A 23,881-nucleotide genomic window follows, 5' to 3' on the forward strand; every position below is an offset into this window, starting at 1 on the left:
TCTATCTATCTATCTATCTATCTATCTATCTATCTATCTATCTATCTATCTATCTATCTATCTATCTATCTATCTATCTATCTATCTATCTATCTATCTATCTATCTATCTATCTATCTATCTATCTATCTATCTATCTATCTATCTATCTATCTATCTATCTATCTATCTATCTATCTATCTATCTATCTATCTATCTATCTATCTATCTATCTATCTATCTATCTATCTATCTATCTATCTATCTATCTATCTATCTATCTATCTATCTATCTATCTATCTATCTATCTATCTATCTATCTATCTATCTATCTATCTATCTATCTATCTATCTATCTATCTATCTATCTATCTATCTATCTATCTATCTATCTATCTATCTATCTATCTATCTATCTATCTATCTATCTATCTATCTATCTATCTATCTATCTATCTATCTATCTATCTATCTATCTATCTATCTATCTATCTATCTATCTATCTATCTATCTATCTATCTATCTATCTATCTATCTATCTATCTATCTATACCACTTGTGAATATAGTAAGCACACTGTAGCCACAAATCATTGCAGTACGCTGGGAAGTTCTTTGATGGAAAACTGAGTCAGCTCCAATTTCTACAGCTTACCTCAAATGCAAATGCAAGCAGCTCTGGTGCTGAAAACAACAACCTTCTCACTAACACAAGTGAGTGAGAAGAAAACTGGCATTAAAATTCAATTTCAGTTAGCCAACATGGCCCTTCTAACGACTATATTATGACAATGTAGCGTAAAGTAGCAACTAAGTTATCAACAACAGTTAGCCAGATACCATACCTAGTTCTTATTTTAGAAAGAGCACTGTACATTAGCCTTAAGTTAAATTCATGCTATCCTGCCCCCACTCCACTCCCTCCTCAGCTGGTATTGCATTTACTAACCATTATTCACCTATTGTCTTCCTATCACAGAAACCATGGTCTTTCAAAGACGAGTACTGCTGGTCACATGAATTTATGGTCTTTAATTTGTAACATGCTCACATGTCATGATAATCTTCTGTGTACTGTAAAGTGTCCTTAAAAATAATTTCATACAAACCGACTGTTCTGTGGAAGCTTCTTGACGAACTTAAGTTTCTTTCCATCTGTATGTGCTCCTGGAAAGAGATGCAGAGTTTTATAGTAAATTCTGGTCTAATTTGTGAGATAAAAACATAGTATTTGAATACACCATTACAAAAAAAGTGCAGTTTTACCCTACAGATATCAGTGCACAGTACAAAAAGTTTCATAGCATGTTTCATTTTATGTACATGTATATCTATTTCCAATATAAGTGTCATTTCCTACTTTAAATTAACAACTTTTCCAAAATAGCAACTAGGTTATGCAAGCAGCAATTCTGAAAACCAGTTCGATTCTATGTCTCCCTTATTTACCTAGCCTAATTTTCTTACATATACTGGGATTTGTACAGCACCAGTACAATATATTCCTATGTCTCTCAAATATATCGCATACATATGTTACATGTGTTATATAGAAAATGCCAAATGTAAGCAATGTTCCAAAAGAAATTGAAATCAGGTTGATGAAGTGTGCAGCAAGTGTAATCTGCCAAAGTTTCCAGACATACAGTAACGAAACTGTTAGAGCAATGTGACTATATCTACATGACAGCTAACTTCCACTAGATATTGAACATCTCAATATACTGCTTTGATTGCATGTCTACAAATTTTGACTTTTGGAAGTGAGTGTACATTAATATTGCAGATTGTACAGTAAGATGACATAGTTCAGGTTAAGCAATCTGGCCAGATACCTTGACTAGAACTAAGTTAGCAAGAGCATTGAACAGTAGCCATAATTTTAATTGATGCTTCCCCTCCCACCAGCCCGCCCACCTCCCCTGCCCCTATTAATCATTAATGACCTATTGTCCTCCTACCACAGAAGCCGTGGTCTTTTCAAAGAAGATAACTGCTGGTCACACTGATTGACGGTCTTTAATTTGTAACATACTTACATGTCATGAACATCTTCTGTACATTTTAAAGTGTCCTTACAAATAATGTATTTCATACATACCGACTGTTCCGTGGAAGCTTCTTGACGAACTTAAGTTTCTTTCCATCTGTGTCATGCTCCTGGAAAGGGATGCAGAGTTTGAGATAAAAACTTAGTATTTGAATACACCATTACAAAATAGTGCAGTTTTACCTTACAGATATCAGTGCACAGTACACAAAGTTCCATAACAATGTTTCATTTAAATGAACCTGTAGATATATATTCCACTAGATATGTGAACATCTCAAAATATCGGTGTGATTGCATGTCTACAAAATGTGCCTTTTGGAAGTGAGTGTACATAAATACTGTAGGTTGTACAGTCAAACGACACAGTTCAGTTTGGACAATCTGGCCAGAAACCTTAACTACTACTCAGTTTAGCAAGAGCACTGCACAGTAGTCCTGTATATACATTAATGTACACTATGGTTAATTCCACTCCTTCATATGTATATATCTATGTTTAATACTTACATTCGAAATGTATGCTGATATCAGTGCAGTTTCATTACAATGGTCCATTTCAATGAATATCAAAAGCTCCACTATAAGTATTATTGTCTAGCTAAATGATCTCCCAAGTATATGTAATTATCACAGACATATAAATGCATTAATGTTATATATAAATTCCAGACAAACAGTAAAGAAACGGATTCAGCTTTGTCACTATATTAAATGTGGCAGGAAAATTTCACTAGCTATTGAACATCTCAATATTTTGCGTCGATTTCACGTCTACCAAATGTACCTCACAATAATTGTCTGTCCCAATGAAACATCTCTGTTGAGGAGCTTCATTCTGCCATTGTTTATTAATATAGCTTGGAGCTCCAGAATTTCTTTGGAGACTGTTAACATTCGCAGTTAGTCCATACGTAAACGTGAAACTATGTGGCTTTTGTTAACCTAATTACCCTCTACATTCCTGTTCTGTTATACCTCTGCATCGTCTTAGAATGGACTCTTCTTTCAATGTATTCATTAACTATGAAACAATTGTACATGTTTGCATACCATTTCGTATGCAATGTAATGTCTTCTACTATAGTATAGGCTTCGATGCCTTTCCGTTGGTTCTGTGTTACCTGAGTGCAGAACGTGTACACGACAGTCAGTGCAGACAACAAGAAAGAAACAAAAACCTCAGACATAACAAAAGAGTTTTATAGCTCACCCATTCTTTAATATCCCAAACGAAAGCATGGCCAGGTTAGTGAAACAACATCATGCGGTCAAGCGTCACCGAATTAAAAATACTCAAACACAAAAACGAGTAAAACAACACGAGCTATATAAATATACAGGCTTCTCGAATCAAGCGCCCTCAGTTTTTTATATCACCATGATCAAGTCTTAGTAAGTTATTTTGCATAGTATTATTTTACTGTCACAGCAACGCAAGTATGAATCAACCAATCACATACAACGTTAGAAGGGCAAAATTAGCTCGACGCCTGCATTTCTATGTCTATGAGCTAGGTTAGAATGAAAGTTATTTTAGAATGGTAACAATTGCCCAAAATTAATAATGACATGTCACTTCGCAGTAGTTGAAATTTACTTGTTTCTCGCGGTTTTTAATAGAAAGTTAAGTATTGTGTTTCATGATATATGAGAGATTTCACGTGAAAATACATGCTGTGTAAACCCCGTTTAATTAATGAACGCGCCGAATGTAGTATGAATTGTGATGTAACCCGAATCGCTTTTTAAGTGAGTTAAACATATTATATGCCGGATAATCTGTTATTTGTTAATGTGTGTCATCTAAGATTTCAAAAATTCCTAGAAAATGTAGTGAAGAAACCTTTGCATATAATCTAATTAACCATGATGCTAAAGGTTTTATTTATGAAGCTACTTTTGTGGTAACTACGAACAGTAATTTGTTACGTGACTAAAGTATAAAGGTACTGGTAGGTTACGGTTTGTATGCTAATGGGTGTATGGTCATAGAGAGGGAGGAAATGGCGGAGAATGGGGGTGAACCCTGACCTTCGCCATGACTCTCGCCATGACCCTCGAAGACGAGAGGAGGACGACGACGAGAGGGCGACGACGACGAGAGGAGGACGACGACGAGAGGACGACGACGAGAGGGACGACGATGAGAGGACGATGAGAGGACGACGATGACAATAAGGAGAGGGACAAAGACGAGGACGCCGATAACGAGACGACGACGTCGAGAGAACGACGAGGACAACGACGAGAGGACGACGGGATGAGAGGGACAAAGGCGAGAAGACGAAGACCACGACGAGAGAACGCCGACGATGAGAGGACGTCGACACCAAGGACGCCGACACCGAGGACGCCGACAACAAGAGAGGACAAAGACGACGACGACGAGAGGGCTACGACGACGAGAGGGACGACGATGAGATGACAACGATGACGACAAGGAGAGGGACAAAGACGACGACGACGAGAGGGCTACGACGACGACGAGCGGACTCAAGCTTGTTTCGTGAATTTTCAATCGTCAGGTGCTAGTGTGCGACTGTTTCAAAGTGTGTTATTTGTATTTTTTGTGTTAGTGCGTTTGGTATGCAGCAAGTATTTTCTTGAATGACTGGAATGCGACACCAATTCAGAGGGGTTGTTTAAAGCTGATTGAAAGGGTCTATAGATGAGGAAATATTTTCGCCGTAGGCATAGATTGCAACGTTTTGTGGTGTTGCTGTATCTATATATATGGTTTGGCGTGCTTCACTAGTTTCCATTAAATATCAAAATTGATTTGTCTGTCCTTGAGTAACCAGATCTGTTTGCTAAGTTCAGTTTCGTTCCTTTTGTGGTGTGTGAATGAGCTTTTGTGGTTGTTTTTTACCGTCTCGTTAATTCAGTAGCACAAAGCCCAACGTATATGTTTGTGTATCACCGATGTCTTGTGCTGTGATACTTGCCCATGTATATAGTAACGGTAATGAGTTCAAAATCCAGAACAGTGAAAAACGTTCAGCCTCCACCGGAATTGGAAACCGGCCTCCCGATTTTATATGCTGGCACCCTAACCAACTAGCACATGGAACTGATTGTATGGCCAGTGGTTTCAAATCAGTGAAGGACGTAGTCATTCCATTGTACGCTTTTTTATACACATAGGAAACACATTTGTATATACTTATACATATATATGTGTAAATTAAAGTCAAAGATGCCAAGAATTTGATTCACTTCGTCCACAAAACGTCGTCTCTCTATATCAATAGGGTTGTGACCTTTAATGAGATTTAACAGGGTTTATCAAACATCACAAAACTCGGACCTTCCTTTATGTCCACGGAACGTCTGGTCATATTAGTATTCATGAGTAAGGGTTTGGGGAGAACCTTCACACTGGTATTGGACTTTATGTAAACAATTAGCAACTTACGAAGACGAACCATATCTTGCAATCTTCACGGAATTAATATTAAAGTAAATTTCATCATCCGTTATATTGTTGGCTAACCTTTCTTCCAGACAGATTGGTGGGTCATTGTGTATCCCTAGATTAGCAATCAATATCCCTTCGTCCACTTCCCAAACTCTAGGTTTCTATTTTGAGAGAATCACACTCAAAGAATGGTAATTTATATGTGATGTGTTTGCTTAAGTATTTTTTACTTCACATTTCGACCGTGACATCGGGCAGATTTACTCGGCACAAATGTTGCGACATTGACCTAAAATAAAAACTCCCACATTGAACTTAAAAGTTAAACCAAGGAGTTGTTATGGATCCATGACATCTACCTGGTTACATCGAGGTACATAGAGACCTCAATAGCACCAACTTAGAATGATTGTAACTCTTTCTTACTAAAAATGCATGGTGACATCTTTGCCCCAAGTACAAAGATGGTTAGACCACTGTAAATTGCCACATGAAATTTGTTTAATATTCCTTTGCTAGGTTAGTTAGTTAGTTAGTTAGGTAAGAATATATTTGCAAATCACATGTAGCACTTACATATACTCCGCATTGCGTCGGCGATTCTCGTCGATCAATAAATGATCTTTATTTGTGGTTAATTATAATCTGTAAACACCAACGGTCAAAGTACCGTTACAAAATGATTTATCGCATTCATACAAATCGCCAATGGCGAAATAGAAGAGCCGTAGTTCATTCTGCAAATTCAGTTGTTAAGGCAAGACGTATATACCAATAGCACAAGAGGAGAGAAATATCGGGGACTCAGAGAAGGCACCAAAAGAAGTTATGTTTATTGTATTGGCCCCGATTATATGAATACATTGACAATACGGGTGGACATCTAACTTCACGGCAGGGGGGTAAGGGCCGAGGGGGGGGGACGTGTTTCCCCCACACTTTTTTTCAAAATAGCAAATATGCCCTCATGGCAAATAAAATGTGCCCCTTCAATGAAGAACTGTCTTTTGGATATCTTAAGCCTTTGTTAATTCTAAATAGAGTCACGTGCACCATAATAGTATTAATAGCATACTAACATATATATATATATATATATATATATATATATATATTTAAGTGATATGGCTGGCGTGTATCGGTTTATAGCATAACGAGTGGTGTTTGTGGAATGATAAAGTGCCCCTCTGTTGTTCTACCCTCCCCCCCCCATTTTTGGAAGCTTCCTACCACCCTGCTTCACGGGCAGTGATTATGATTTTCCCACGTCTCCAGCAGCATATACTATATTTCGAAAGGCAGTCGCTTCTTTCAGATATTTTCTCCTACATGTTGCCTTACAGTTTTAATTAGTTATGGAATCAATAGTACTACGCAGTATCAATGCACTGCTCAGCTGTTTCAATCGTCTCCGAAAAACCGTGCAATAAAAGCTAGTCAACGTTTTTGTGTTACATTTGTACAGCACTTTGTAGAATGAATTATATATAAAGTTATTTAAAAACTGGCTGCATTTTTCACAAAAATATTTGGTACTTTGAATAATTCTATAGCCAAAAATTCACCCAACTGATTATACGCATTCAAGCAGAACGTTACACCTCAATAGTCTCAAAAACAAAACCGCCAACGTAAGCATTTTGTAATTCTGTAAAGGAAAATCGTAAATATAGTTAAACTTGAGGATAACAAACAGGTTTTGATCGCAGATTGAACACTGCGACTCGATTTTGAGGAAACAAACAAAATACCTTTAACGTTTTGGCGAAGTTTCGATTAACCCCCACTATGGATTATAATTGGGTAGCAACACGTATTTTGCTTGTGACAACTTCAACCATTCCCATTTGTTTTGTTAAAAAACATTGCGGATAGACTCATTCATTTCTCCCCCACACACTATCGTATTGAGTTGTAAGTTGCAAAAAGCTGTTAGGATTAAATGTTTCTCTTCAAAATGAATGCGTTTCTTTCACGTCAGAAAGAAGAAAGTCTCTTGTTACTTTTAGTTGACAAAAGGTCACAAATTGTTGGTTGTCTTTAGATTGGTTTTAATGTCTTAAGTAGAAACTAATTAGTTACGTCTGATAGCATTACAGTTTGTTAATCAGCTTTATGCGACCACGGTAATTGACTCCATCGTTATTTTGCCTACACTTTGAAGCTTTGATTCTACTAATTAAGTGTAAGTAACCAGGTTAAGGTAGGACACATATGGTTCTGGTCAATAAAAGGACTTGTTAGAGCGAAATCGTTCGAAATATAACTGCTATTAAACTGATAACAGGGAAAATATTACTTGGCATGGTTTTCTATTAAAGTAAGCTATATTTATTAATAGTGACCCAACCGGACACTAAATCCTTAGATTTAGAGTCTACAGTCTCAATTCCGCAATAATCGAACTGGAGTAAAACTAACATTTGCATAATCCTTCAACACACCTATCTGTCATCGTCTTCTGGAATGGGGGGGGGGGGCGTATTAGTAAATTGAAAGAGGAGGGATTGAAACTGGTTTTCAAATGGAGAGAAACAGAGGGCGCATATGATAATGTCGTGTGTCTTGTGTCAATGAAAGTGAAACGCAAGTATACAATGATTGATAACAGGATGTCAAACTTTCGGTGATTTATTCAATCTTCCTCAACCAAAATAAATTTGGACTCAAGATAAATAACTTGCATGTGGTGATAAGTAACAGTTATTCTATTGTACGTTGTATATATATATATATATATATATATATATATATATATATATATATATATATATATATATATATATATATATATGTGTGTGTGTGTGTGTATATATTTAAATATATACCTATTTCTGAGTGAGGGAAGTTAAATTAATGAAAAGATACATACGGAAAACTCTAACACTCTTTTATATATTGTACCAATGAAAATGGCGTACTTTGAAAGAAATTAACTTATGCAACGGATCGTAAGTAATAGGTTATATGCAAATGGTTGCAATCTTTACTAGGGATTAATTAAGCCTAAAGTAGTACGCCAATCTAGAGGTGGTAATTTCCCAGGCAGGGAGAAAAAGCAAAGTTTATGTCACACGCTTAACCAATTGAAAGTAAAAAAACCCATGTTGAGGAGTATTGTTTCCAGCATTTTGACTATACTGTGTTGTGTTGGACAATGATCAGTATTTCGAACATCATCTGTTGGATATCATGAACTTTCTTTACGGTGGAAGTCTGAAGTTGACTACGTCACCATTAGAAAAGCAAATAAGCGCCTTTTCTCGATATCGGCATACTCCAACAGGTACACTACCAGAAGGACACTGCCCTTCCCAACGCGAAGTGAAAGTTCCTTCTTCATCCATATCGAACGTACCGACGTTGAGAGAGATAGGTTGGTCTGTTGCAGCGATGGTTTGCCATAATAGCAACCACTTCTTACAGCTCGGGTAAACAACAAGGGGCTGCATACCTTTGGGATGAATTAAGCTCTTCACTTTCTTCAAAGGAATCGGATTTGGAGAAACAATCCTACTGGCTCGATCATTTTTAAGCAGCGTCACTGTTTGGGTTTGAGAATCGATCACTATAAACATTGCTTCTCTGTAGGCAATGTCAAGAAAGCCGCTTACACAATTGCCAAGCTCACCACCACAATCCAATGTGCGACGGGGCTTAGTTTCATCAATGTGGTATTCATACAGCATGTGGGAGTTACTAAACGAGACCAGGTATTCACTGCAACATTCATCGTATGGCCGATGGGCATTAATTCCTATGATATGTGAGTCATCTCGTGGACATTCAATATTGATTGTTTTGTGCGATTTGACTCCTTCTTGAGGTTGTCCAGCACAGTTCATTTTGCTCATTATCAACTCAATCATGATTATCTTCTTTCCCGACGCCATTAGCATATACTTGCGTCCGTCTATGGGTATGCATCGGTGCGACATGACCAGCTTGGTGGAGGAACTGTCCATTATTGAATAGTCCCAAAAAAATGTGTCCAATTGTTTGGGATCAGTGCAAATCAAGCGGATACGGCCATAACTTTGTCTTTCGTCGAATACACGAACAAATTGGTCAGGAGCTTGTCGTATCCAGTTAGCACCCACAGCCCAACCTTTTATCATTCTACCAATGGTGAAAGATGATGCTTCCGATGTCGAAATGAATAATAGTTTCTTGTATTCTGCAGAAACTGTGGGTTCTTCGGTCAAACTGTTAATACTTTGTTTTAAACTGTTCAAAGTATTCCATACCTCGGAGCTTTTTCCGGCATAAACATAAATCGAATCAAGTTTTTCCTTGAGATCGACTGCCTTGCCTTTCAAAACGTTGCTGGTGCGATCCATTTTGTCTTTCTCTGCCAACCGATGTTGGTCTATCACCCTTAAATTCGCCAACAGATCGTTTGTTATCTTCCCACATATCTTGTTGTAACTTTGGACTACTTCCTCCTGTAGTTTATTGTAATAGTTGTCCATGTCTTTGCACCTATCGCTTTCTGCCACGATGTTGTCGATTTGTTTTCCCAATTCTTTTGCGTGACTCTTGTATTTGGAACATTCGATGGTACCATGTCCTTTGTGAGCGTCCGCAAGACATCTTAGGCATATGCATTCAGCACAGTCTTTACAGAAAAATTCAATGTGATGTGCTTCATGTCTCTTACATACTTCTGTGTAGTCACATGGACCATCTGTCAAAGAGAAATTAATGTATGAATCTTAAGCCATTTCATAATTCCATGGATGACTAAAGATTGTGCAATATAACTGCAGACGATAGTATCATAGTAACCATCGAAAAAAAAACAAGCAACTGCTGGAACAGACTGCAAGGTACGCTTACTAAAATACCAAACTGGGATAATCCCAAAAGGATGGTTGCTCCCAAGCAAGATTGAACTAAAGAGGTGCCATTGAAAAACCATTGAATACCCCCGTATAATATATTACAGCTATCCCGAATGAAATATAGTAGTGTAAAAGATTCTTTCACTGTTATTTGCAAAATGAATGGCATATTGATTGTTCAGTTGCATGCCCTGTGGGATATCATGATTAGGCAATCTTGTTTTCTTTGAAATTCAGGTATTCTTTCATGCTCGTAACAAAGCAGGAGCCTTTTCCCTTCGTAGGTTTTAATTTTTGTTGAATTTTGTCTGTTATGACCGGGTCAAGCTTCGTCTTCTACGTTAATTTTATTTTTAATCAGTTTTCTTATTTTTCATTGTGTCTTACGTCAAATTAAAGCCATATATGGAGGTTACAAAATCACTCATAAGTGAGGGCATGTATATGGATATTCTTGTTTTTACAACAGTACAGTTACGGGAGTTTTATTTCATTCCCTAATTGGTCTCATCATAACATGGGAGGATCAAGTTCATGTCATGGTAAATTGGCATAAATCGCAAATGACTCTTGTATTTAATGGGTATTCACATGGCGTTTCCTAGAAAAGCAATACGTCCAATTTGTATCCGTGTATAACGTAACATTCACTGCCAACTTGCAAATTGTTACTCTGCAAATCCCGTGCAATTATCACAAAACTATTTGTCATTAGGTAAGATATTCAAAGGCAAAACACATAGGCGGGATGAACTATAGCAGTTATTAATTTTAAAACAAGAGGAAATGTATAGAGACTTGCTATGGACAGATGCCATCCAAAACTAATGTCTTGAGGTATTTGCATTATTAATGCTGGGGTGTTTGGCTTGATAATTACATATGTGCTAACAAGATCGACGAAAATATAACTTAGTGATAATGAATCTTTCTGTGTTAGGAATATTGAGCTTGGTTAAGACATTAGCAATGTACAATACAAACGGTTTCGGGACGTATCGGCAAAAAACAGTAAACAACTATTGCAGGACAACACCATTCTCTTAAGACCTGTTGATGATGTTTGTTTAAGACTTATTAAAGAAACTTTAAGCTATGATGTAATAAATTATTAAGATTTGCAATTTTCACTTCGCAATGTAATACCTCATTTATCTCATGTAACATGCAGCGGGCTTTCGTTGATTTGTTATTGCCAACCGCTTGTCTTACCAACAAAATCACCTCGACTTTTGAAACTCTTATGATAAAACTTGATAACATTATGCCAGAAATTAAGGTTACTAAGTCTGCAAAAAAGTCCCAATTGTGTTAATTGTATGCACATGCCATGGCTTTCACATAAATCACATGAAACTTCGGTTCAATACTCGAGTAATAACACTAGTTTACCAACACTATTTGCGGATTCTTATGAAATTCATAATGTATAAGAGAATCGGTTTAAGATTTAATCGATGTCCCATTTTTGTCTTGTTTGTGAAACTTGCAGAACATTGTCTGATCAAGGTTGAACAATTTCGGTCAAGTAGGTCATCGGAAGCAGCATCTTCTATTCAGAGACAAACTTCCAACTTTGAAGACTACATTTATTTCATATGTTTACACAAAACTATATACAAACAATTCATCAGCCAATAAGGAACAAAAAACAAATTCATGGTTACCTGGTTTCGTTGATGTCGAATCATTATCTACACACGGAAAGTTTTTCGCCGCCGCGATGTTCTTGGTATCGTCGATATTTTTGCGCAATGCTTTGACGTGACTCGGATGTCTGGAACATTCGATGGTGTCATGTCCTTTGTGAACCTCTGCAAGACATTGTAGACATATGCATTCAGCACAAACTTTACAGAAGAAGTCGATGGGATTTGTTTCATGTGTCTTGCACACTTCTGTGTAGTCACATGGACCATCTGTCAAGGAGAAATCAATGTATGAATCTTAAGCCATTTCATAGTTCCACTAAAATACTAAACTGTTTGGTTGGTTGGTTGCTCCAAAGCAAGATTTCAACTAAAGTATAGTGCCTATGCAAACGCTATTGACTACCCCGTTTAACAGGGAACAGCTATCCCGAAAGTAAAATAGTAGGGTCAAAGATTGTTTTACTTTTATTATGCAAGTGAATTGCATATTGAGTGTTCAGTTGCATGCTCTGAGGGATATCATGGCTAAGCAATCTTGTATTTGTTTGATATGCTGCAGGCATTCTTGCTTTCTTTATTTATTCCATGTGTGTACACAAAAAAAAGAGACAAACACTTCATCAACGAATAAGAAACAAAATAAATTTATGTCAGGTTACCTGTTTTTGTTGATGTCGAATAATTATCTCGATAGGCGATCAATAGGTTAGCAGGTTTCGTCCATTTATGGTCTGTTAGCAAATCGATCAACAGTTTCATGGTTTGTTTTTCCTGTTTCATTATAGTGTCGTGTCCAGTCTTTACACCTTTTTCAGTAAATCTCTCGATTCTCCGAACCAATTGCTCAACATCTGCATTCGAAAGTTCCTCGTTCTTCTGTACAAGAGACTGAATATACTCATAGATGGCACGAAGCTCACTATAGTTAGATGACGTGGCCATTTTCTGGAAGGAAAATTAATATTTATTAACTAGAGTATGAATACAGTGCCCATATTTTCCAAAAAAAATCATTAAACAAGTAGTAGAGACCGATGTCGATTCTGATTGGCTACTTGCGACGATCTAACTATAGTTAAGACCGACTGTAGTGAACTACGGGTTCCCTGTTATTATCATTCCTGAGTTGAAAGTCACCCCCCCCCCCACCGCGCCCTCCTGCCACCCTGGCGATGACCAGGCACGGAAACATGTTTGCAAATAACTGCATTATTTTCATATATATCGTCTAGATTTCAGAAAGGGGAAGTTAGGCAACTTGGAAGGTTCTAGCAAGTTATTGGGCAATCAACTTGATGTTATAGCGCAATAGGCTGAGTAAGCAGTTCATTTTACTGTAAGTAACACGTAAAATGAAAATGTACCTATCCAAGCCGAAAACCTAACTAAAAAATGCTTCCATGTGTCCCTTGATACTTGTATTGCTACTGTTTTACATGGAATGCTATGGGAGTTTGTACATAAAGTTACAGTATGCACAAGTATTGTTGAATAAAATGTAAGACACTTTAAACTTAACTAATTTTGACATAACCGAACCCTGTAGTTGTTGCAACTAAAACTCTGTTGGGACAGAATGTTGCATGCAATCATGTGAATCTTTTGCCTTTATCGGACCTAACCACATATAGTCAAATAAAATTCTATTTCAGCTACATATAGTCAAAGTATGACTCTGTTCTTATTACTGTATACTGGTTTATTTGGATAACACACTGTTTATATGATCACGTTACACTTTGTGTTCAAAGTATTCCATATAACTGTTAGTGAATATTATCACTCACCTCTTACGACTCACGTAGTGGATTGATGTCGAATTACCTCTTTCCAACTCTGAGCCAGTCACCTGGAATTGGCATCAAATATATCTGAATATAGTGTAAAAAGATTCTCGTAATCCTTTGACACTACGAAGAGCTTTGGTTGTTTTCGTGCACTGTACAACGTAATCTGATGGCAAAAGTTGTATGTTCCTGTTCTTATATGCTGGTGGTTTGTTGTAGCAATATGGAGGGTATTGTAGTATGGGGAATACTGTTGATATCGTAATATTTCGGGATTTTCTTTAGACGCATAGCGTTACTCTATATATATATAAGGAAATTCTTTGTTCCTGTGTTGAAACCTATCGAACCGTGTTCGCCAATGCAAGCACTCAATGAAATCGTATAACCGCTAACAAATCCGTTCATATCGGTCTACAAGTGCAAGTTCAAATAGTGTTTCCCATATGATGTATGGTGTAATTAATAAAACTGAGGAATGATGGCATATGTTGGACACTAGGGAAAATAATGCTGTATAACCAGGGTGATGTTATGGAACATAACAACTCTATGGTTTAACACAACAAGTGACCAGTTAGTGTGAAAAGAAGAGAAAAAATAGTGACTTTATTCACGATAACACACTAGAAAAAGATGCTGTTTAATAAAGTAAGCGACCAGTTGATGTTAAAAGAAGAGAAAAAATGGGTTCACTTTATTCACGATAACACACACAAATATAAGTATATACACATCATATGTTTATATAACAGGTATTGGTATTGCTATACTGTCGAATTATGAATCAGCATAGTGGTTAGTCTTTTGTGAAAAGCTTGCAAACGATTATTTGATTTAAAATGTGGAAGGACGTTTGTGCCAGATGTTAAAACAAATTGTTATTAAAGCTGTGATTTACCATGTACAGTTTAATGGCGGGTAAACATGGAAAATAACGTGATTTGTTGTTACACAAATGGATAACATCAGCTAACACACTAGGTAGCATTGTCATTACAATACTTGAATACAATCCCAACAATGTTGTACTAGTGAATATCTGTAATCTTTAACAGGTTATATTGCAGGTTTAACTGATTTGTTGAAAACCTTCTAGGTTTCATTGAAATTAGTTTGATCAATACATTCTGTAAAATTTGAAGAGGATTTAAGAAACATTGCATGATGTACCATCAATTTCATTGGACAGATAAGATAGTTGAGAATAAACAAATGAAATTTAGAGTAAATTTGAATTGTTTTTTTCATTTGGAAGGGTGTGTCTAATATGATCGTAGAGAAAATCAATGTACTTAAATTAACGTTGACATAGATCATTAATACGTTGCTTCGATGATAAATTTTCATCAATAATCAATCCTAAGTATTTTGTCAAATGTAATTTAAAAATTACAATACCGTCAAATTAAAAACTATAGTAACATGAATGACATCTTAAGCGCATGAACAATTGTCTAGCTAGTTTTGCTAATGTGTAAAGTTAATTAGCTTGCATCAAACCAATCCTTAAGTTGCCTCAGAGCCAAGTTGACCTTCTTAATTCAACCGGCACAACATATTTGTATCATCAGCAAAATGGCGAGTGGAACATGTGATATAATAAAAGTACATAAAGTCTCATGTGAATAATAATAATAATAATTATAACCAGCAGTTATTTTTACGACGTTAAATTAAGGGACCATAAATGGCTTATGGATTACAACTTACTCGTCGGGTGGTTTCCAATTCAATATTTTATCCCAAATTTGGAATCTTTCCAATTTACGAAGTCATTTCAGAAGGGAAAACCTTATTGAATGTTCACTGTATCAAAGGCTTTGAATTCTTTCAATTCCAGGTATAATCATAAAACACTATTACCCTTCTCCAACGTATACTGTAAATTTTAATAATTTATAATAAAGCAAGGCTGGTTGAGTGACCCTCCCTAAATCCAAACAAAACACTTAGAAATACAAAACATCATTTGTGTTTAAAAAAATGTTTACAACCTTTTCTCTATGTCACTTTCAAGAAGCTTATGAATGAAAGGAAGCCCACTTGTAAATTTGAAACTTTCCGGCAAAGTTGTTTAACCCCTTCTGAACAAATGGAATAACTTTTGATAATGTGAGAACATTATGATTAATCTAAGACAAAAAGAATCTTTGAAGATATGGACCAATACAGGGGCTATAGCACATGGGAGACGGAATTGTAATAAACTTAACAGGAATACCGTCAAAACCTGGAGCCTTTCCACGTTTTAATCCATCAATAAGCTTGATTATTTTTTGTATGGGTGATGATAACTTTAAACTGTTGCCTTGTCCATTGTACTGTTTTAGGATTGTTTGTGAATATCTTTATAATTTTACATTTTTAACTATTTTGTATACAGTTTACTGTTTGCGAAAATTCAAACATTATCCTTAAATAAACTTTTTAACAGCTCAAATCAACAAATAAATATTCTTGCTTGTGATCAATGTTGTCTTCTAATTGCTCTATATTATATTTATATACTTATATAAGTACTTAAGCAAATCATTAACATCATTACAAACAAAATGTTTAATGCGCCTATAAGTCGCATTAAAACAACAGAAAATCCATGGTTTTAAACAGCAGCTGTTAATACTGGACTTGCAGGGCAAGGCTGTCATTGCGCACGAATGTGATTTGGCTTGTGATCGAATAACGTCACGCTGCGCGCGCGTGTCTAAAAGTTTCCGCTGCGATATGATTATGACTGTTGTGTTAATGTTGTAGAAATACACTAAATTTATTAGTTACCTATATCGTATGCATGTACACGTATATAGCTTGATATGGACACATACAAGTCTGGAATGCCTGGTCATACTATTATTACGACAAGGAAACAATCACTCGTTTACTCGTGATGTCAATAACCAAAAAGATAGCTGCCTTTGGCGCTCATGATTGTTCAAATCCGGTAGGTTATGGCTTGTGTTAGTTTAACATTGTCATTTTGGGTTGGTGGTTTCACTAGTCACAATACATATTTCAATCATTTTGAGGAATGTCAGTGCGTTATGAAGTGTACATAATTATACTTATAAATCGAAGAATCGTTGTGTATTAATGATAAAGATAAAATAGTAGCTTCAGAGAGTTTAACAAGTCCCTATGTAAATTTGTTCAAATTTGACCACCCCCCTCCCCAAATATCCAAAAATATCGAAGAAGGCATATTCACACACCCCTTTTATTGGTTAAACTTTATTTCGCTTTCCTTGCACAGTGCGTTAAGTTAAGACCAGTTTAAGCATTGGTTACTACACAGTTCATGCACGGAGATTAATTCACACATAACTATAATCTACAATAAATATCTTGTTTGCATAGTTTGTGAATGTGAACTCATTATAGGTTATTTGTATTAAAGTAAATTTAAATACCTATTTATTGTTTTGAATCACGTTCCATCTCATCGTATTTATGATATTACTACTTCACATTCCATCTCATCATGTTTATGATATTACTACCTATTATGATGATTTTACACCAAAGACAGAAGTAATAATAAGAGTATAGTAAAACGATGATCGTTTCTAGTTAGAACGAATGCAGGGGATCATGTATAAAAAACATAAGGATGACTAACAACCCAATCAATTCATATTTATAATAACGTTGGAAGTTTACTGTCATTGGTATATCAGTATGTGTATTTATGTTCTGTTTTGTATAATTCTAAATGTTTTTATTACAAGAAGAAAAAATAATCCGCGTTCAAGGAAACGTTTATTCAGATGCCTTTTCTTAATCGTCTATTAAGATCTCGATTCTAACATGCACACGTGAGTTCAACCAAGCATAACCCAAGACGATTGCCTCGATTGCCTTGATCTTCCAAGCTATGCTCATGGTAAAAGAACAATGATCCTACATATTGGAAGTCAATGGCATATAGATATAGCCGTGTATCATTTTCAGTCCAGACATTTCCGAGTTTTGCCTATATATTGAAATCGAAGGTTGTATCAAAGTTGTTCTTCTTCGGACGTTGTCATACTCGATAAATTTTAAAAACCGAATCTCTTAAGTGACACATGAAAGCACATCACTGCCAAAATATTCACATAGATCTCTAAAACTGAAACAATTTGATTGAATGGTTTTTGAAGCTGACAAAACCAGTGTTACCGAATCGTGCAAGACTTATTGGCTCGTCGCCATCACTGAATTGAGAAGAAGATACGGAGAATTTAATAAGTTCCCCTGTATGTTTGTACGTAGAAATCATCCAAACTTTTGATCTTTCCTGACCAACCCATAGAACCATCCACATCGATCCTGTCCAAATCACTGAAACAGGGCGTTGACAGGACTTATGTTTAACAGGTATGAGCGATCCACATGCTTTGGTGGTGATATCGGATACCAACAGTCTGACGTGATCAAATTCGCGGTGGATAATGGCAATGACATCGCCGGACGATGCAATGGACGTGACGAGTGATAGTTCCTCCCGCGGTTTGATTTCCTTGACCACTTCTCCCGTTACCAAGCAACCTCTTATTTCATTCTGAACGCCGATAGAAATCAACAGGTCAAATTTTAACTTGCTGCCGGAAGAGTAATGCGCGTTGATACAAGAAATCCAAGAACCTGTTATAACGTCGTCGACCTTCAAGGAGAAAATTGACTCAACGGAGTCATACATATGACCCCGAAAATGGAACCTCGCCAAGAAGACTCTCCTTCCGACGGCAAATGCTACAACGTTGGTCTCCTTGTCTCGTATTGTCACATTTGCCATAACCACGGGAGCCGTTTTATCGTAGGTTGTCACCAGGTATTGCCAAAGCATTCCATTCAAGTCTTGAGGGTCCTTACAAACAAGACGAACACATCCGTTCTCGATCCTTTCGTCATAAATATGGATCAACTGATTCGGCAGGATCATGACACTGCCAATCAGTTTGTTTATATTAACAGGTTGTCCTTTACTTTGGACAGAATGCGTAAGACCCGGGTTCTTTCTCTGTACGACTGGTTCAGATGTCTGTTTTTCCATATTGGAAAATAATCTATGTTGATTGTTGGGCGTCAGTTCTAATCTCTGTTGGAAACTCTCTTTCTTGTAGTCCGAATAATCGTATTGCTGATACAGTGCAGGCGCATCTGGCGTCATATAGAACATATGTTCATGCATTAACGACTCTATATAAAACAAAATAGAACGCAAAAAAAACGATCAAGCGTATCAATGCAACCCTACGATTTCCAGAGGTAAAATATTCGTGATTTGATAATTATTCCCCTGAGAGATTGTAGGAGAAAATCATTTGAAAAATATAAACACTTAAGATTTCACTTGCATGAAACCACGTTTTCAAAATACAGTTTGGAACTTGCTCTTAATTTAAGGACAAATATTAGGTAATGAAAGAATCCCAAAATTAAAGAAATCGTGTGGTTTAGAAAGAATGATTAATGAAAAGTTAACATGTTTACTCTATGTAATATTATTCAATACTTTATGATAAATTTTAGCTAGGATATTAAAATATTGGAGTTTAAGTTAATATTACATAAATATGTTATAATTACTCCAGGGAACACTATAGAGTGAGAGGGTCTAGCACAGGGTTTCCCTAACTTTATCCCCCCCCCCCCACGAACACCCCTGTGGTTGTCAGAGTTGTCCACGAACCCCCAACTTTTCGAGACACGATCTGAGCCAGTATAATACTATAATACGTATAACAGTGCTTCGTAAAAGATCAAGTTCATAGTGTAATATTGCAATGAAAAATACAAAGAGAGTTTGTCCATATAGGTACGACTTTTGTACATCACTAAATTAAATGATATGTCATATTTAAGTACAAAAAGTTTGTTTTGGCTTTCAGAAACGTCTCACGGACCCACTGGGATGGACTCGCGCACCCCCTGGGGGTTAATGCACCCCAGTTAGGGAACCCTTGGTCTAGAGTAGAACGTTTTACATACAACACTGCATTATATTCTACTTTGGTTACATTACCTCAGAAAATACTTTCACTTAACGTGCAAATGTCACCACTGCTCACCATGCATCTGTGTGTGGTGTCCTAAGAAGCTGAAACGGTACATCTCGTCCATTACTTCTTCGACGCGAAAACGAAACAACCGATATTTGTCAAGTTATCGACCTGGTTACACAATGTTCCAACCACAACACACAATGCTTCGGTGTATATCGTGAAAATATGCCGTCTTTGCACACCAGAAGCAAAACTGTTTACGTTGATTTTCCATTCAACATCGCAGAGGCAAACGGCAATGACAAATATATGGTGTGTGCTTAACACTATAGTGTATCATTCGCTTTGCTTTACGCGTTATGGCGTTGTATCAACAAAGTGCTTCAGTTATGATAAAATTGCTCCGTGTCATAAACATGTACGAATGCAAACATCAAAACAGAAGAAAATTTATGATTCTGCGTTAAAGGAGAATGTACAAATTTTGATATGTCAATATCAACCGGTTTCGGAAAACAAATTTTTATGTTAACTCCCTATACGGAAAACGTTGCATTTGCTATTCCGTACTATCAGGCGGGCGTTTAAGTACGTGATGCAATGTGTGATTTCAATTAAATTTAATTAACATTGTATGTGATTATTGCACAAAATGAATTGTCTTAATATCATAAAACTTAAAACGGCTACCCCCCCCCTCCCCCAAAACAAAAACCTGCTTATGAACATGGCACTTAACACTACCTTTAATTGTTGCAACGCTACATGTATATTTCTAGGACCAGTTGTGCTGAGTTCAACACGGGAATTTGGATAGTTCACATAATTTACCGTAAAATATAACAAGAGTGGAGGTGCAATATCTATGACACGATTGTCGGATGCAATGATTAGACCGAGATGAATTTCTCTTTCGTTTATTCAAGAAGTTAGGACATACACACACGATCAACCATATTGTTGGCCTTACTCTTTCTCGAGAGTTGTTGGGACGAACAAGTGTTAGTATGTAAAAGTCCTTTAAAATTCCCAAACTTTTCATTATCAAGCAATCGAAACAAGTGATAATCTGCATTTCTTCCTATGATTAGGTGTTACCTCTGAGAGAATGAGTCAGATCATCATCAGTGGGTTTACAAAATTGGTTGCACTTTAGGACGTAGGAATGCTCCGTATAGAATAAGAGCAGTAGCGTAACCAGGGGGCGGGATCCCCCATTCAAATATCTTGCCCCAACCCGCTCCCCTCCCCTCTCACAATGACATTGGTAGACGAAAAATAATAACTTAATTAACTAAATTATATAGGGCGTTTTACCCAAGTGTTATTATTGTACAGAGTGCACCCCTGGTGCTTTGAATCTGACAATTTACACAGAACAACCACTCTTTATAGGCAATCATAACATTTGGGTAATACGCCCTCAATGACAGTTATTCAAAGCCAATTTATACGCATTCACACACCAGTAGAATCACTGAGGTCGAGTGGTACGGACTTCGGTTCGTGACACAAGATCCGGGGTTCGATTCCTACTTTCGCCCGATGAGTCCCAAGAGGACGAAACCGGACGTAAAGTGAAATTTTTCTGGTGTGTTGTTCTTTATTCACTTACTATATATATATATACATATACATATATATATATATATATATATATATATATATATATATGTAAATCACTTAATTCGGCGCGGTATATATATGTATATATATATATATATATATACATACATATATATATATATATATGTGTGGGTGTGCGCGTGCGTGTGTGTGTGTGTGTGTGTGTGTGTGTGTCTGTATAGTAAGTATCTAAATTGAGTAATGAACTGCAACTGTAGTATGTAAGTTTACTTGAATGAATGCCCAGTTGGGATATTGGCTGTATTGACAGTTTTAACGGAAAGAATAACCAGCAGGTTTAACGTCCTGTTATAATGACTGAGGGAGACTACTCTTCATTGAGATATTTACTATTTTCCTTAAAGTGAAAAGTAAATACTGTTTCGAATGGACTTGCTCCGAACCGTAAATTGGCGTCTCGATTATTTAAGATTTGTTTGAATGGTAAGTAATTTGACACATCTTTCAAAAGAATGATGCATGACTTTTTTCGATTTCTTTTAGATAGCAGAACATTTTTATTGTTAGTAAAGAACCTTTTATTTGTCAGTAAAGGTACTGGCAACAAGTTTCACACATATGTTATGTAATTTTTGGTAAGTCTGTAATATTAAATTTAAAAAGTTTTTTATCAGACTTACCCATATTAATGTGTAGCACCCCTAATATTTTCAATAGTAGTCTCTATAGTTTTGTCCCCCTGTATTATATACTTTTCCCCTTCACTTTTGTTTTTCCATTTTCCTCTATCTCTTTGTGGTATTTTCTAGTAACGCTCACAGAGTCAGTGAACTGTGTGCACTACCCCTCAGTGGACTAATTCCTGCTAAAGGACCATTAAGCCTTGTGTGGTTTGGGTTACTCTTAGGTTACGCTAAGTAAGTGATAATTAATCTGTTATTCCCAATACTAACAGACCAGGCTTTGTTTTATTCTCCCTTAAGTGTAGTGAGTTATGTCACACTCCCTGTAATCACTGGTGGAATAAGTTAAAGATGTGGGAAGACAGTTTGTCTACTTCCTGGAGGATTGGGAGCCAAGTTAAGTAAAATCTTGTCTGGTAGGGTGGGATAACAACCTTCCCTTTGTTCTAAGGATGGCTTAAAACACCAAAGTTTGCAAGCAACTCTACCATTCACCAAGACACTCCAAGCTGACATACACCTGTAGTGGAAGCAAGACTGTACCAGTTAATTAGAAATTGATCACATTAATTTCTACACAGGTAAGAGTTCATCTTTTGACTTTTCCCCAGACCTTTCAGGCAGTGGCGTCACCAGACTTTTTCGGTCTGGGGGGGGGGGCACAGGGGGGCACCAGCATTTGATGGGGGGGCACTTAGGTGGATACCGATCGCCGTCCTGGGGAGGGATCTAAGGGGAGGGGGTGCTCCCTCCAGGCGCGGCGGAACGGGAAAATTATTGGGGGGGGGGCTAATGTGTAGAGACTATCTAAGCGGAGCGCCACCATCGGTTGGCGCGGAGCGTACAAGAAAATTTTGGGTTTTTCAAACCCCCAGATGGCCGGAAACGGCACTTCCCGAGTGTTTTATGCTGCGAATACCTAGCCCTAAAATATGGGTCTCAAGCCTGAAATTTCTCAGATTGCACGTAAAAGTCTGTAAAAACATTGTAATTTGTGTATTCGATGGTGTTTTAAGAGAGTAGCTATTACTCGTAGTGTACTCGCAAAGACGTTTTTGAGTGTAGTAAGGGGATGTTGAGAACTGGCTGAAATGAAGCAAGTCATTGGCCTAAGACGAAGTTGTGTTGCGCTTACCGGTACTCACACTCACTGCTTCCACTTTTCACGGGGCGTGAAGACGCGGTTGGGGTGACAATGTGGTCTATAGCCAGGGGACGGGCCGAGGGTCCCCCAGCATTTACTAAAATTATTACACCTATATAGTAACGTGTGCATCGGACAGATCGACAAGTATGCATTGAAAAATGGGCAGATGCACGTTTCGGAGCCTTGGTAAATATTGGGGGGGGGGCTTATCATGCATTTGCCCCCTCAACTTTTTCATTGGGGGTAAGCCCCCCCGGTTCCGCCGCCACTGCCCCCCTCCCCTTTGGAAAATTTTCGCATACGGAGGATGGGCTAGATGCAAAATGCTGCCACATTTGATGCTAAATTCGATCTGAAGATATCTCCAGAAATTGCTATTTTTGAGGTAATGATTTTAACAAGGCGCAGAATTTTGCAGAGGATATGAACCACATGCTGTCGATATTATGCCTAACCCTATATCAATAAAACCTACATTTGTTGAATTAATGTGTGCATGACCCCCGACTCCTTTCTTGTCCTTCTCGTTTTCGCCCATTATCTATTAAGATGTAACAGGTTCCAGCATCGTTATTGGCTCCTATCAGGGATCTCACCATGCAATCCAAAGTTTGATCACACATCGAGTATGGCTCAGTATGCAGGTGTGAACATTCGCCATTTGTTCCTACAAGCATCTGACCTCAAATGACCTCTGCAACCCCTACACAACAGGGTTAATATGTGGGTCCACAAATATAGG

The 23,881-nt window shown here is 37.1% G+C and overlaps 3 protein-coding genes across 9 annotated transcripts in view; all 3 read right to left on the reverse strand.

The window, feature by feature from the left end:
* The window catches only part of LOC139975860 (TPR repeat-containing protein DDB_G0287407-like), a 136,499-nt gene extending 133,090 nt beyond the window's left edge, over nt 1–3,409 (reverse strand). For 4 of the 6 annotated variants that reach the window (XR_011795929.1, XR_011795930.1, XM_071984116.1 and 1 more), the window contains exons 1-3: nt 3,245–3,409; nt 2,083–2,141; nt 1,091–1,148 (exon numbers count right to left, since the gene is read on the reverse strand). The gene's annotated coding sequence lies outside the window, so the exon portion shown is untranslated. Of the gene's footprint in view, nt 1–1,090; nt 1,149–2,082; nt 2,142–2,541; nt 2,796–2,818; nt 2,983–3,244 lie in introns of those variants that run through there. The other 2 variants (XM_071984119.1, XM_071984118.1) reach the window with 2 other exon arrangements.
* Nucleotides 3,410–8,173: 4,764 nt separating this feature from the next.
* LOC139976105 (uncharacterized) lies at nt 8,174–14,029 on the reverse strand. The gene is made up of 4 exons (XM_071984544.1): nt 13,736–14,029; nt 12,608–12,893; nt 11,964–12,215; nt 8,174–10,139 (listed from the first exon to the last, which is right to left on the reverse strand). Exons 2-4 carry the CDS (start codon nt 12,888–12,890, stop codon nt 8,656–8,658), a joined length of 2,019 nt encoding a protein of 672 aa, XP_071840645.1. The 5' UTR covers nt 12,891–12,893; nt 13,736–14,029; the 3' UTR covers nt 8,174–8,655.
* Nucleotides 14,030–14,404: 375 nt separating this feature from the next.
* LOC139976106 (uncharacterized) lies at nt 14,405–20,050 on the reverse strand. Of its 2 annotated transcripts, none has more exons than XM_071984545.1 (2): nt 19,789–20,050; nt 14,405–18,916 (listed from the first exon to the last, which is right to left on the reverse strand). In XM_071984545.1, the coding sequence occupies exons 1-2, from the start codon at nt 19,838–19,840 to the stop codon at nt 17,841–17,843; spliced, it is 1,128 nt and encodes a 375-aa protein (XP_071840646.1). In that variant the 5' UTR covers nt 19,841–20,050; the 3' UTR covers nt 14,405–17,840. The 2 variants fall into 2 exon arrangements, with proteins under 2 accessions (XP_071840646.1, XP_071840647.1); XM_071984546.1 differs by having other exon boundaries at nt 19,743–20,049.
* Nucleotides 20,051–23,881: the final 3,831 nt, after the last annotated feature.

Source organism: Apostichopus japonicus, chromosome 11 (genome assembly GCF_037975245.1).
Source record: "Apostichopus japonicus isolate 1M-3 chromosome 11, ASM3797524v1, whole genome shotgun sequence".
In the NCBI taxonomy this organism is placed as follows: domain Eukaryota; kingdom Metazoa; phylum Echinodermata; class Holothuroidea; order Aspidochirotida; family Stichopodidae; genus Apostichopus; species Apostichopus japonicus.